At 37.6% G+C, this 16,541-nt stretch overlaps 1 protein-coding gene across 1 annotated transcript; it reads left to right on the plus strand.

Moving 5' to 3' along the window:
- Nucleotides 1-14,139: 14,139 nt before the first annotated feature.
- HTR1F (5-hydroxytryptamine receptor 1F) lies at nucleotides 14,140-15,356 on the plus strand. The gene has a single exon (XM_007082002.3). The coding sequence runs from the start codon at nucleotides 14,171-14,173 to the stop codon at nucleotides 15,269-15,271; it is 1,101 nt and encodes a 366-aa protein (XP_007082064.1). The 5' UTR covers nucleotides 14,140-14,170; the 3' UTR covers nucleotides 15,272-15,356.
- Nucleotides 15,357-16,541: the final 1,185 nt, after the last annotated feature.

A 16,541-nucleotide genomic window follows, 5' to 3' on the forward strand; every position in this document is an offset into this window, starting at 1 on the left:
TCAGGTCCTTTATCCATTTTGAGTTTATTTTTGTGAATGGTGTAAAAAAGTGGTCTAGTTTCAACCTTCTGCATGTTGCTGTCCAGTTCTCCCAGTACAATTTGTTAAAGAGACTGTGTTTTTTCCATTGGGTATTCTTTCCCACTTTGTCAAAGATTAGTTGGCCATACTTTTGTGGGTCCAATTCTCAAGAAAGTCGGGATAGAAGGAACATACTTAAAGATCATAAAAGCCATTTATGAAAAGCCCACAGCTAATATCATCCCCAATGGGGAAAAACTGAGAGCTTTCACCCTGAGATCAGGAATACTACAGGGATGTCCACTCTCACCGCTGTTGTTTAACATAGTGTTGGAAGTTCTAGCATCAGCAATCAGACAACAAAAGGAAATCAAAGGCATCGAAATTGGCAAAGATGAAGTCAAGCTTTCACTTTTTGCAGATGACATGGTATTATACATGGAGAACCCAACAGACTCCACCAAGAATCTACTGGAACTGATACGTGAATTCAGCAAAGTCGCAGGATACAAAATCAATGTACAGAAATCAGTTGCATTCTTAGACACTAATAATGAAGCAACAGAAAGGCAAAGAAACTGATTCCATTCACAACTGCACCAAGAATAATAAAATACCTAGGAATAAACCTAACCAACGATGTAAAAGATCTGTATGCTGAAAACTATAGAAAGCTTATGAAGGAAATTGAAGAAGATATAAAGAAATGGAAAGACATTCCCTGCTCATGGATTGGAAGAATAAATATTGTCAAAATGTCAATACTACCCAAAGCTATCTACACATTCAATGCAATCCCAATCAAAATTGCACCAGCATTCTTCTTGAAGCTAAAACAAGCAATCCTAAAATTTGTATGGAACCACAAAAGGCCCCGAATAGCCAAAGTAATTTTGAAGAAGAAGACCAAAGCAGGAGGCATCACAATCCCAGACTTCAGCCTCTACTACAAAGCTGTCATCATCAAGACAGCGTGGTATTGGCACAAAAACAGACACATAGACCAATGGAATAGAATAGAGACTCCAGAATTAGACCCACAAACGTATGGCCAACTAATCTTTGACAAAGCAGGAAAAAATATCCAATGGAAAAAAGACTAAATTTTGTTTTAGAAAACGTTTTGTACTTTAGATGTGTAGGTCTATGCAAAGTAAGCAGTGACAGAAGTGGCTAGAGCCTGGAAGACGAGTCTGAGTGGGCTCCTGTACCAACATCAAGTCCTTCCGAGAATGTAGAGGCACGAGAAATGAAAGAAAAGGTCACCCATCTCCGTTACCCAACCATTTCCTTCCCCCTCTGCTCCTAGTTCTTTCCGTTCTTCATTTAGCTCTACGTGAACAGTCAGGAAGCAGTCTCTGCATTTTGAAATCCCACCTTACTCCTGCTGACTCCCTTGTCCTCACTGCTACACCAGAATCCAGATTCGTTCTCAGCTCCCATAGAAACCCTCACACTTTGGTCTTATCTAAGACTTACCATACCACAAGAAAAGTAAGCTCTTTTCTTGTTCCTTTCATACTCTAACTGAAAGTTTCTTAAGGGCAGGGGCTAAAAAATGTTTTTAATCAAAATTGTGTTAAAGTATAGAGCCTAGCATCTAGGAGGCATACAATAAAATCTTTGTCAAGTGTTTATTGAAATCTTACATACTAGGTTCTTGACACTGAAGTCACAGCATTGAACCAAAATTCTAGATCCTTGTTTTCATGAATTATATATTCTAACAAGGGAAACAGATAATGCACAAGTAAAAAACTAAGAATTTTAGAGAGGGATAAATACTATGATGAAACATAATGTAATATGAGAGTGTCTGAAACTTTAATAAGAAAGAACCAGTTATCTAGGAAAGAGATTTCCAAGCAGAGGGAACAGGAAGTTAAAATGCCATTAACCTAAGAAAGAGCTTGATTTCATCAAGTAGCAAAACTAAGAAGGCTCAGGGTGCCTGGCTGGCTCAGTCAGTGAAGTGTGAGACTTTTGATCTCGGGGCTGTGGGTTAGAGCCCTGCATTCAGTGTAGAGATTACTTAAAAATAAAATCTTAAAAAAAAAACCAAACCTGTGAAGGCCTGTGTGGCCTCAAGAATAGTAAGGAGCATACGGGAATTGATACCATAGAAGACTGAAAATGTAAGCAAGCACCAATTCATAAGAGCCTTGAGGGCATGGTTAAAGATCTAGACTTTATTCTAAGTGCAATGGGAGGTCATTGGCAATTTTGAAGGACAGAAAAGTCATGTTTTAAAAATATTCACTTTGGGGTGCTTAGGCGGCTCAGTTAAGCATCCAACTCTTGATTTCAGTTCAGGTCATGATCTCACAGTCATGAGATGTAGCCCCAAGCTGGTCTCCGTGCTGGGTGTGGAGTTTGCTTAAGATTCTCTCTGTCTCCGTCTGTTCCTCCCCTACTCTCTCTCTCTCATAACAAAACAAAACAAAACAAAACAAAACAAAAAAACAAACTTGCTTTATATAAAATATATAAAAATATAAAGAGTGGACTAAAATATAAAGAATGGACTCTAAAAGCCAAGAAGAGCATGTAGCATAAATAAAAATTAAACATTCTAGTTTGGGCTGACACCCTAAGAAAATGGATATCAACTATATCATATTCTAATACAAGATGTTATACTAAACTATGCCCTATTCAGAACTGAGAAAGCAGTGGGGAAAAGTGAGCCTTCAATACCTCAAGATTATTACAGTGTTAAATTGAAGAGGTAAGAATTGGAAAAGAGGGTGAGGATGATGTTTGGAGAAAGTCATAGATTTTCTGAGAATTTGCTCCCTCCCCCCACCCTTTCTATAAGGAAATGTGTTTGGAGGTAAAGGGTGGTTTGGGGATGACGGTGGAGGTCTCATCTCAAACTGAGAGAGAGGAACTCCAAGGAGACTGCCCAAAGAGCATGATTCATGGTTCCTACAGTCTGGAAAGCTGGGGTTGGTGGGAGACCCATACCTGGAAAAGCCTAAGGTTGGGAGACTGTTGCTGGCCAGCTGCTTTGTCACAAACCCAGGAAAGGTGACTGCTTTGGAAATGGCTCTTTATTGAGACCATGGACAAGTAATCATTTTACAAATATTGATTGAGCTCCTATTATACATCAGGCACTGTTCTGGGAACTTAAAATATATCAATATCAACACAGAAAATATCCCTGTATTGAAATCAATTAGACAAAAACCATGAAGTAATTATATAGTACAGGAAATGATAAGTGCTAAAGAAAAATAAGGCTGATGAGGAAGATGAAGGGAAGGGGGTATCAGGAGAAGGAATAAAGGTTAAGGTGGGTTGAAATGTTACACAGAGTTCTGGGAATTTAAAGCAAAGACTTAAAGGAGGTTATGGAGTTAATTAGCCAAGTGGTAATCTCAGGTAAGAGGGAACAGCTAGAGTGGTTGTTTCTAACTTAAGCATGTGTACAAAAGCTCTAGAGGCTCTAACACACTCCCAAAGTTTCTGATTCAGTCGCAGCGAAGGGGACAAGAATTGGTATTTCTAGAAGTTCTCACCTGATGTTGATGCTGCTCTCCAGGAACTACACTTTGAGAATCCTTGAGCTAGAGGAAAGCCCCCCAGGTGGTAATGTGCCAGATGAGTTCAGATGCTTCCCTGTGAGGACTGCTCAGAGAAGAGCTAGCTGGAGCCATTCTGAAAGAATTTTACCCCGGTGGGCTACCTTCTGAGACTGGACTGGGCAACAGAAAACCACGGGCTAAGGGAGAATTTTTGTGGCCAATTGGACAAGATAATTGCTCAGCCTAGAAATAATTCTCACTTACCTCGTGAAATTCACCCATTCCGTTAAGATGCTACCTCCTCCAGTTATAATCTAAACTTATTTCCCAATTGGTATCTTTATCATTTGACTTCAGCTACTTCTCTGCAAATGTCCTCATTGTGCTTCTCCCACAGAAAGGTATATGATCTGACAACATTTATTTTCCACTCTTATGCTAGGGCTACTGAGCATTTCCAAACTAAAGTTGCACTTGTAGTAAAGAACAATGCCCAAACAGCATTAAGCAATACACAGCATTCTTTTTTCTGCCTTTGATCATTCCCTTCCTACTCTCTAGCAAGGGTGCCAAATGTTCTTCTTACCTTTCTTGATCCCTGCCTCCTCCCCCTCAACATATGATAACGTCTCCTATTCAAAAAGAAAACGCTGTCTACGACACATAAAAACCTCCACATTCCTTCCATTTTCCACCCTCCCCCAATACATATGTGCACACGAGTTTACAAGCTACAAATTTACTTCCTCCACTTATCTTTTTTCCCCTGGTCTCAAATAAGACCATACAGACAAAGCATTTAGGAAGGTGTTTGACACAAACTACTGGGCTCATTTACATTTATTCGTGGCGGCTTTTTTGCTTTGTTAGTTTATTACTTTTAAGAAATAGATAAATGCATAATGAGTATAAAATTTTAGATACTCTTTCCAAACACTTTTCCCTATTTCTATCCCCCAGAGACAACCACAGTTACCAGTTTCTTGTGTATTTTTCCAGAGATATTCTATGTATAAACAAAGCAACTATATTCATACATATCCTTTATGTTACACAAATAGTAACATGCTATACATACTTTTTTACACTCTGATTTTTCACTTTAAAATGTGTTTTAGAAGTCTTTTCATATCAAAATATAGTTTTCTTGTTCATTATAAGTAAGCACAATAATTTGTACATATTGCTGGACATATTCATTTCTCATACATGGAAATATACTTATAGGATAGATTCTTAGAAATAGAATGACTGTATCAAAGGTCTTTGCCACATTGTGTCCGTGGGATTGTACCAGTTTATGTCAGCCATGTTGTAAGAATACATGCTTCCCTCACTCTGAATCAACACAGTGTATTTTTCATTCATTATTTATCATTCAGCAAATATATTTTAAGTGACTGTTATGAACCAAATTTTGTGCTAGGCCCAGGAATTAAAATTTCTGCTCTTAAAGAACTTGTATTCTAATGAGGGAAGATGTAATAAAGAAATAAAGAAATGGCAGTTAAGTTTATAATTTAACTTTTTACTTTGCCTGAGAGCTTTGGTTCCCATGCTGCATAAATACACCAAGTTATGTTTGTGTTTAAAAAAAAAAAAATCAAATCTCGGTGCACCCGGGTGGCTCAGTTAGTTGAGCACCGACTTGGGTCCAGGTCATGATCTCACTGTTCATGGGTTCAAGCCCCACGTCTGGCTCTGTTCTGACAGCCCGGAGCCCGGAGCCTGCTTCAGATTCTGTGTCTCCCTCTCTCTCTGCCCTTCTCCCATAGGCACTCTGTCTCTCTCTCTCTCTCTCAAAAATAAAATAAACATTAAAAAAAATTTAAAAACTCAAATCTCTAAACTCAGAGTTTCTGTGTTTTTAGCTTTTGAAGTTTCTAAATTTTAAGTTTTTCATTAGTAGTCAAACCTCTTAAAGAAATGCTTCATACTTCCTCTAATTCTTCATCTCCCATTCATTCTTCAGGGCACTGCTGTCACCAATCCCTATTGATTTTATAGATATGCAGGGATTCAGCTAATAATGTATGAATTAAATTTCCAATCCAGATCTTCCTTCTAGATAATTCCATACAGGCTGTCTCCTATGATAGTCTCGGTGTATTTGAAACTATTACTTTTAAAATGACCCTTTCCCCTCCCCATGAAACCTCCTTTTCCTATGTTCCTTTCATGTATATGATATCATCTCCCAATTGATTGCCCACAATGGAACATAGGAGTTGTTCTAGGATCTTCCATTTACCTCAAGCTTCATCATCTCCCAAATTAACTGTCAAATCCTGTCATACACTAGAAAGGGGCTTAAAATTATTTTCTGTCCTCATCCCCTTATTTTATTCCTTGGCTGGAGATTCACTCTCACCTAGCCTACTTAATAATCTCCTATCAGAGCCTCTAACCTTTACCTAATTCTGCTTCACGTTTTCCAGTGGCTCTGGATGGCCTCCAGCTTTGCAGTATATAAAACTCTTGCCTCCTGTCCAATTTTTCAGCCTCAACTGCCATACCCATTCAAATTATTCTCCTACCATACTCCTCCTGATATTGTACCTTTGCAAACTGTTTCCTCTCTCAAAGGCCTTCACTGCATCCTATTCCCCCCCCCCACACACACACCCCAAAATCTATTGACACTCATTCAAGTCTTAGTTTAAGGTTAAATTCCAATGTGAGATCTTTTCTGGTCTTCCCAGGCAGGATGGCTACAATCTCCTATGAATGATCATGGCTTCTGTTTTACATATTTACCAATGCATGTATCACATGGTACATTTCAGGTTATAAGTACTGGCTTCATTCTTAGGCTTCATGTGGTGGTATAAGCATTTCAAGAAATCTAAACTGAAATAAAGGCTGAATGTCCAGTGAGGGGGAAAAAAATTCCCCTTTTCCTGGAAAACATACAAAATTACTAAGATTCACTTGTCTTTGGATACATGCTCACTACCAAACTAGTCACTGTTAGTTACACTCATTCCCAAGGAGTTACAATTTTTATTATCAGTCAGGGTCCCAACAGGAAGTAGATGACAAACTCAAATTAGGATAATTCAATAAGAATTTATATACAAAGGGACTAATTACAAAGATGTGGTGTGGCCTGGAACCATAATCAATACTGATAGGCACCCTGTCTGTGCACCATGGCCAGTGAGGAACCTCGATGTCAGATTCCCACATGACCTGGGTCCAGAAACACGTCCCAACGACAACAATCTCACCAGTGTCACCTTGGCATGCTGGATGGCTGTAGAGCAGCAGGGAGCAATGATTCCTGCCCCAGCCACCGTTTCAGTCTGCTCAGCAGCCTCCCAGGGAAGTTCACGGCCATGTAGAAACCACATCCATGGCCTGTTACCCACCTCAGTGGCCCAGTGGGCAACATCTTCGCAGAACTTGTGGTCTCAAGAAGTTAGGAAGGTTTTTTAATAGCAACAATATTGTTCATCATGCTGAAACCTCCCTCAACTTCTGCTAAACTAACAGCAATTATATTCAAAATCCTGCCTGAGAGTTTTCCATATTCAGTATTTCTATTATCAATTCTCAGTAAGATCAGGGAACAATTTTCAATAGTTGCCTTGATTGACTTGAACTAAAACACTTATTTTAGAATGTATATTTTTAGATACACCACTTATTATAATTTTTAACACTTTAGTTGCCAACTGATAGACAACAATTTCAATATCAATATTCTTTTTTAAATTTTATTTATTTTAATGTTTATTTTTGAGAGAGAGAGAGAGAGTGGGGGAGGGGCAAAGAAGGAGGGAGACAGAGAATCTGAAGCAGACCCCGCACTGTCAGTGCAGAGCCCACTCAGGACTCAAACTCACCAACCGTGAGATCTTGACCTGAGCCAAAGTGGAACACTTAACCAACTGAGCCACCCAGGCACCCCTCAATATCAACATTCTTAATAGTGAATACCCAATAAGTACGGCTGGTAACATCCCTACTATTATAAGAAATGCAAGGTGTAGATGCCTGGAAACTTTTTCAAATGACTCCCATAATGCACTTACCTCGTCATAGTGCAGTGATCTGTAAAGCCTGCTAATGAACTCTTTGAGAAAATGTTTAGTGACACATTCATGTTTATATCCAGAGTGCCAGCTACAAAGCTGAAACTAAATTAATGTTTGATGAATAGGTATATGCCTTTTTTCCTGAACTACTGATAAACAAACAATATACTCCTTAATGGCATGGGCTGCATCTTTTATGCATATGCATCACATGTAGAACCTAACACACACTGCATTGCTTAATAAATTTTATTGATTGGTGCTCAAAACTTAGGAGACAAATCAGGAGGTTCAACCATTGTGTGCTCTGATATTTTGTCATTCTGTCCAAATGACAGTTCAGATTTGTCCTATGCTAAGTCATAGCTAGGTAATATAAAATTATCATCATTTAACCATGTCATGTCTGAAATAGCCAACAAATTCTTTATAATTTGTTTATAATTTTCTCTACAATGCATGACTACTAATATCAATTCCAAGTACATTCATTAAAATAGTTTTAATCTACAGACAATAATAGCCACTACTATCATAGTAATCAAAGTAAAAAAATGGGTAGAAATAATTGAAGTTACTGAATGAGAACCTGTATTTTAAATTATAAAAAACTAGCCTTAAAATCTTGAAGAAGAGAAAAACTACTTGCTAGCAATTTCAATGCTTTCAGATAGGAAAAAAGCTAAGTGAAAATATATGAAAGGAGTTCTCCTTTCTTGTTATTCAGATATGGACAGATTTCTCATAATTATCTTGGGATTGAGTCTCAAGATGTTACTATCTTAACCCTGTGCTTCAATTTGTATCTTGGCATGTTAGGATAATTTACTGTGTCAAACGGAGAAATACAAGATATTATATTCCACAGCGTTCTGTAAAGCCAACCGAATAAAATGAAAATACAAAGATCCCCATCTTATTTAACATTGTGGCTACTTTATACTATACATTTACATAAAGCCAGTGTATATTTAAGCTAAACATGGTCCAGTCAATTACGGCCTATCTTACCCAAGTTTAAAAGTAAGCTTTTCTTCCTAATGTAGTTAATAGCCTGTAGTTAATAACCAGCAGCCTGGAAGACCAGCTTCTGCTTAAGCAGAGCTCCAAGTCATGGCTGTATAAAATATGTCTTGTGTTTCAGTGGTTCATTCTACTGGGTATTTGCCTCCCCTTGAAACTACTTCTTACTCTATAACAAAATCTTTACAAATAGTTACTTTACAAAATAGCTACTTCGTAGATCTCATGACTAGAAGAGAGTTATTATGTAAAGTACTAAATTTTTCACTGACAGGAACATGATGATTAAGAGAATGAGTTTATTCTACCAATTGTTTGTTATGTTGTCATTGTAGAGAAGTTTATTAAACTTCAGTACGTCAGTTTTCTTATCTATGAAATGGGAGATAATAACTGTACCTACCTCGGGGCGCCTAGGTAGCTCAGTCCGCTAAGCATCCGACTCTTGATTTTGGCTCAAGTCATGATCTCACAGTTTGTGAGATTCAAGCCCCACATCAAGCCCGCACTGGGCATAGAACCTGCTTAGTATTCCTTCTCTCCCTCTCCTTCTACCCCTCCCTCGCTCATGCACCTGTGCACACATGTGTGTATGTTCTCTCCTTCTCCTTCTCTCTCTCTCTCTCTCTTTCTCTCTCTAAAAAAAACAAAAACAAAACTGCTTTTGTATGACCTCCCCCTCCCCCTCCCCCTCATTATTTATAGTATAAAGTAAACCAAACTATGACTCGATGAACTTATAGTTTAATATGAATGAAATATACTTGGACATTAAGATCAAACCAACAGCTGAACATAATAAAAACAACTGTGCAAGTAGAGTAAATATATGGTGGCTAGATCAATAAATTGACAAATATTAATTCTCAGGAAAGCCTGGGGAAATTTTTCTCTCTTTGTTATTATCAAGAAGGCTACATATAATTTATGAGACTTCCAGCTCTGCTTAACAAGTAATGCTATTTCCCATTCAAAATATAGACTGCCATCTATGTTCTAAGAGTAGGAGAGACGTGTGACCTAGTCTATGTCCAGTAACCTAGAGGTGGTCCCTAGCAGTCCCTAGCACTGTGAGGACTCACAATGCGACCTTAAGATGTAAAGGAACAGGAAAGAATCTGATTGGAGGCCATGCATGAATTAATGAAGGTAGATGATTTATTGAAATTCTTTTTTGTAATGTTTATTCATTTTTGAGACAGAGAGAAAAAGAGACACAGCATGAGCTAGGGAAGGGCAGAGAGAGAGGGAGACACAGAATCCGAAGCAGGCTCCGGGCTCTGAGCTGTCAGCACAGAGCCCAATGTGGGGCTCAAACCCATGAACCGCAAACCTCGAGATCATTTACCTGAGCCGAAGTCAGACGTTCAACTGACTGAACCACCCAGGCACCCCGATTTATTGAAATTCTAATTGGAAGTGGCAAGGAAAATAAAACAAAAAGGAAACGAAACTCAATTGTGATTGGTTACATTTGTTTTCCATTTTCTTTGTTCAATAAATACAACTATCAGAAGATTAGTTTTCTAAATTTAATAATGGGACGATTTCTTAGAAACTGCAATCAAATTTATATGACTCATTTTGATTTTTTCCTTAGCACTAACTACCATTTTATTGAGCCTAATTTAAATGCTACAATGTGATTCTTAGAGGATTCAGCTGAATTATCAAATAATTCAGCCACTAATATTAAGCTGGTCCACTTACCAACAGAATTCACTTTTATTATGAAAACACACATAACTATCTCCAAATAGTTTCTCTTATTCAATATTCTATTCAAAATGTAATTTCAGAATTGCCTCTTGAAGAGACTCTTATGTCAAAACTGTTTATCAGGCAAATTTAAGTAGGAAGTTATTTTTGTTTATAATACAGAAAATGTCATCGCTATTAAATCAACTCCTATAACACTAAATAAGCAGTAGATAAATTCACATAACACTCAATAATAATTAATTAAACACTAAATAAATAAATAATTAACCAATCAAGAAATATTTAGTTTTTTAATTGAATATTTGGTACAAGTTTTATGATGAGAGAATGGGGGGGGGGATTAGGAGGAAGGTAGAAACTAATTAATCTACTGTGTTTCTAATATGTCTAATTGGCTTGGAGTAAGCATTTCACCTATGACCATTAACTGCCTAAAGCTATTTCCAGGGAAATTAGCTAAAAACTGTGAGGTCCACTGATCTTGAAAGCACATATCAAGGATTTTCATGATAATCCTGATGATGCAGATGACCATGCCATTAAGCCTCAGGCCCTGCGATCCAGTATTTGGTTTAGAAAATATGGTCGGTCATATGACATAACTCTCACCACATGCTGGAAAGAGTGGAAATGATGTGGGAGAAGGAAATAATAGCCCTAGAGCAGGAGGTCTAAGCCGTACTGTAAAAAGTCAGCAATAAAAATAGCCAGGGAAACAGCAGAAGAAAAGCTAGAGTAAGATTATTTATTTGGAAAATTCCAAGAAATAATTTAAGAATGTGAGAAAGAGAGATGCTGAGAAAGTTGTACAACAGAAATGTCAGAGCTGCTCTCAACCAAGAAGTCATTGATGCTGTAGCAGCAAAAGGCTTAGACAAACAGCTGAGTAACAGCCCTGTTGGGTTCTCCCCAAACCCCTAACTCCCTGGGCCAACAGCAGCAGCAACACCGGGGAACTTGTTAGAAATGCAAGTTTGAGGGCCCCACCCCAGTGTTACTGAATCTCTAACTCCAAAGGGTGGGACCCGATAACTTGTGTTTTAACAGTCCTACTGATGGTTCTGAGGCAAGCTAAATTGGAAAACCACAGGTTTAGAATTTCTTTTTTTGTTTTTTAACATTTCATTTTATTTTTTGAGAGACAGAGAGAAATGGAGTGGGAACTGAGGAGGGGCAGACAGAGAGGGAGACACAGAATCCAAAGCAAGCTCCAGGCTGAGCTGTCAGCCCAGAGCCCTACTTGGTGCTCAAACCCATGAACCATGAGATCATGACCTGAGTCGAAGTCAGATACTTACCCGACTGAGCCACCCAGGCACTCCAACGGTTTAGGATTTCTTTTTCTTAAAATTTTTTTTAATGTTGGGGCACCTGGGTGGCTCAGTCGGTTGGGCATCCGACTTCAGCTCAGGTCATGATCTCATGGTCTGTGAGTTCGAGCCCTGTGTCAGGCTCTGTGCTGACAGCTCAGAGCCTGGAGCCTACTTCTGATTCTGTGTCTCCCTCTTTCTGACCCTCCCCCACTCACACTCTCTCTCTCTCTCTCTCTCTCTCTCTCTCTCTCTCTCAAAAAAAAAAATAAATAAACATTAACACATTTTTTTAACGTTTATTTTTTTTGAGAGAGACAGAACATGAGCATGGGAGAGGCAGAGAGAGAAGACACAGGATTCGCAACAGGCTACAGGCTCTGAGATATCAGCACAGACCTCGATGCAGGGCTCAAACTCACCAACTGTGAGATCATGACCTGAGCTGAAGTCAGATGCTTAACCAACTGAGCCACCCAGGTGCCCCATCCAATGGTTTAGAATTTCTAGGCAAACTTTAGCTTCCATTCTTTATCTGGTGCTATCCTAGTTACCCTTTAAAAGGGGTAAGTGTTGATATAAATAACGTAGATTTATAGCTTCTCAATTATACACAGGACAACTACTCATTTTCTGGGTAACAGGTATTCAAATTTTTTTTTTAATGTTTATTTATATATTTTGAGAAAGAGAGAGAGACAGCACAAGTGGGGGAGGGGCAGAGAGAGGGAGAGAGAGAATTGCAAGCAGGCTCTGTGCTGTGAACACGAGGAGCCTGACACTAGGTTCCATCCCATGAACCGTGAGATCATGACCTGAGCTGAAATCAAGTGTTAGATACTTAACCGACTGAGCCACTCAAATTTAACCCTCAAATTTCTTGTGCCCCTCAATTTGCTTAGGAGCAAGCCATCAGCACCTGCCTTCAATGAATATCAGAAAATAAAAATTAAATTTACTACTGATAACCAAACACAAGTAAAATACTAGATGTGCTTACCTCAAAGTTTTATTATACACACACACAACACTTGATACAATAATACTAAGTAAAGTGTTTTATCGTTCCAACAAATAAGATATAACCACTTTAAATTTTTTTAATGTTTATTTATTTTTGAGAGGGAGAAAGAGGGAGAGCAAAAGTGGGGGAGGGGCAGAGAGAGAGACAGACACACAGAATCTGAAGCAGGCTTCAGGCTCCCAGCTGTCTGCACAGAGCCCCACGCAGAGCTCGAACACACGAACTGTGAGATCATGACCTGAGCTGAAGTCAGAGGCTTAACCAACTGGGCCACCCAGGCGCCCCAAGACATAATGACTTTAAAGTAAAAATAATTTAAGGACTATGGAGGTACAATAATAGTTACAACCAAGAATAAAGCTTCAGATTTCCATCTTCTGTCTTTTCCTAAGATATAGGTGGCTGCTATAGAATTATTAAAAAAGAGAGAAGGGCTGATGCAAAAAAAAAGAAAAAGAAAAAATACTATCATATAAAAAAGATTAATCCTATTTCATTAGACTCTAATTGCTCTTATTTGGCTTACAATTAAACAATAGCATTGACTAAAGCAAAAATTATAAGCCCTGTTTGGAGTGTCCTCTTTCAGACGTAAGGTTACAGGGTCCTTACAATGGTGACTTGTAAAGAAGAATAATTTCCATTTCAGAGTGAGTGCCATTATGAGCTCTCCTTGCTGGCAAGTTCACCTTGTTAAGTGAGTTATTTTGTCATATATGTCATTGTAATAATGGTCAGTGTTTTATGGCTGTTTCACTCCCACTAATTCTATTTCATCTTTTTAAACCAAATTCGCTACTTATGTCCACAAAGACTACTAAACACTCTGACATTTTCCTCATTTCATAAAATGATCATAGAATGCTAGGAATGTACTAAAAATATTTTATTTTTATTTATTTCCCTTTTTATAATACTTATATCCTGACATGAAATACTTAGAAGTTCCTTTAGACTCCATGAGTTCAATGATGATGTTCTCAATGTAACTTTGAATTAAGTACAAAATTGTTTATGATTTTGAATATTGCCTGTAATATGATATTTTCTTATATTGGGTTATATAATGCATAAATATGTATTAATGACATGTGCTATTAAACTTTTACTGCATAGATGAAGAGAAAAACATAGCTCGGATTAATATAGTTTTTAAATGCAATTCTACGATGGTAGAGATTTTACCGAGTAATAGGTTAGTTTACTCATAAAAATTGTTTTATGTGAGCTGTATTTTCAGAAATGTTTTGAAAGTTATTGTTTGTTACTGTTTTCGTTGGAATTTTTAAATTAAATGAAAAGAAAAAGAAAATCTATAATCTAAATTCCCATTTTTTAAAAATCCATGGAATATTCTGGGAAAACACACACATACACTTTTTCAAAATTCATTCTGAAAGGGAGAGAAAAATTTTTGAAGACTTCTCTGAACTGTTTTTTCTCCTCCTTTGTTACAGGTATCCATTTTTGCAGCTATATTAATCTTTTAAAACAAACAAAATGGATTCCTTAAACTCATCTGATCAAAACTTGACTTCAGAAGAACTATTAAACAGAATGCCGTCTAAAATTCTGGTGTCCCTCACTCTCTCCGGGCTGGCACTGATGACAACAACCATCAACTCCCTTGTGATTGCTGCAATTATTGTCACCCGGAAGCTGCACCACCCAGCCAACTATTTAATTTGCTCCCTTGCCGTCACAGATTTTCTTGTAGCTGTCCTGGTGATGCCTTTCAGCATCGTGTACATTGTGAGAGAGAGCTGGATTATGGGGCAGGTGGTCTGTGACATCTGGCTGAGCGTTGACATTACGTGCTGCACGTGCTCCATCTTGCATCTCTCTGCTATAGCTCTGGATCGGTATCGGGCAATCACAGATGCTGTGGAGTACTCCAGGAAAAGAACTCCCAAGCATGCTGGCATTACGATTACAATAGTTTGGATTATATCTATTTTTATCTCTATGCCTCCTTTATTCTGGAGGCACCAAGGAACTAGCCGCGATGATGAGTGCATCATCAAACACGACCACATCGTCTCGACTATTTACTCAACATTCGGAGCTTTCTACATCCCATTAACATTGATTTTGATCCTCTACTACAAAATATATAAAGCAGCAAAAATGTTATACCACAAGAGACAAGCAAGTAGGATTGCCAAGGAGGAGGTGAATGGCCAAGTCCTTTTGGGGAGTAGTGAGAAAAGCACCAGACTAGTCTCCACACCCTACATGCTAGAAAAATCTTTATCTGATCCATCAACAGACTTTGATAAAATTCACAGCACAGTGAAAAGCTCCAGGTCTGATTTCAAGCATGAGAAATCTTGGAGAAGGCAAAAGATCTCAGGCACAAGAGAACGCAAAGCAGCTACTACGCTGGGGTTAATCTTGGGTGCATTTGTAATATGTTGGCTTCCTTTCTTTGTAAAAGAATTGGTTGTTAATGTCTGTGAAAAGTGTAAAATTTCTGAAGAAATGTCAAATTTTTTGACATGGCTTGGATATCTCAACTCCCTTATAAATCCACTGATTTATACAATCTTTAATGAAGACTTCAAGAAAGCCTTCCAAAAACTTGTACGATGTCGATGTTAGTTCAAAGAAAGTTTATCATTAGAAGGTTGGGGATTTCTTGAGGTGAAGTAACTAAATGAATGATGAAAAACAAAACAGTTAAACTTTTAGAGGAAATACATTAAAACTGCTAAACTTACAAGAATATAATTTATATTTGAATAGCAACATGAACATAAACTTCTTGAGTAAAAGATGTTTCTTTTGACCATCATTCTAGAGTATTCAAAACGCGAAGAAAATTTACTACTTATAAACAACATTTTGCCTATGCAATGTCCCTAACAGGCTAACTGAAAATACGTATTAGAGTAATTATTATTAATAACAGTGATTTTCCAGGTTTATGGCTTACGACAATTACAGAAGAGTATTCAATTAACCACATCTGTAATTTCTATATAATGCTATGGTTTTGTTATAAAATTCTGCCATTTTAGAGAAAAGAAAATTCACCACAATGCACCCGTTTCTCCTACCTAACCACTCTTGTGCCACCTTCACCTTATCCTGGGAAAAATGGGAGGAGGAAGCAGCCAACAATGATTCCTAATATGACTGGAGGAAATGTCAGCCAGGAGATTGATATGATCTTTGTATTTAGATAGTAAAGAGTAATCATAAAGTAAGTTAGGCATTGTAAAATAATTCTGAATGCTGAACTTGTGCATATTTAACATTTTCTTTTTGTTCAATATGAATTCCTAGAAAGATATTTTCTTAACCATGTATTCTCAATATTTGAAATCAAAACCTTACCCTAGTAACAGTAACTCAGGAGAGGGTTCAGGGGAGGTGTTCTAATTGCCCCCATGTTGATTTAGGACTCAAATTTAAGGCACTAAGTTCCCTAGGTTACTCACCATAGTTATTGTATTCCTAATGCCTTTTTTGAAATCTAAACTAAACGTCATTTCTGTTAATGTTAGCAAGCTCATTTGCTCACTAAAATGTCAGTGGTATTTTGCACTTCAGCAGTTCCATATCTTCAATTTACACATTATATCCCTTTTGTTAGAAAGAATGTGATAGGAATTCTTAGAACTTTCCACTGACTTTAAAAACATCTCTGGTTTTTCAACTGGTAGAAATCAACAGGTAAAAAGATTCATATTATGCTAATTATAAATATATTATATTTTTTATATATCTCCCAGTCACTTCACTAGTTCAGTAAGCCAAAGCAATTCCATTAAGTTTCTCTTCCTGATTTATAGATGGATTTTAAAATAAAATAACCATGCTTCTGAGAAGATTTCATTTCATTTGAACCTGCAAGTTGATAGACTGC

This window comes from Panthera tigris, chromosome C2, assembly GCF_018350195.1.
Source record: "Panthera tigris isolate Pti1 chromosome C2, P.tigris_Pti1_mat1.1, whole genome shotgun sequence".
NCBI classification, from domain to species: domain Eukaryota; kingdom Metazoa; phylum Chordata; class Mammalia; order Carnivora; family Felidae; genus Panthera; species Panthera tigris.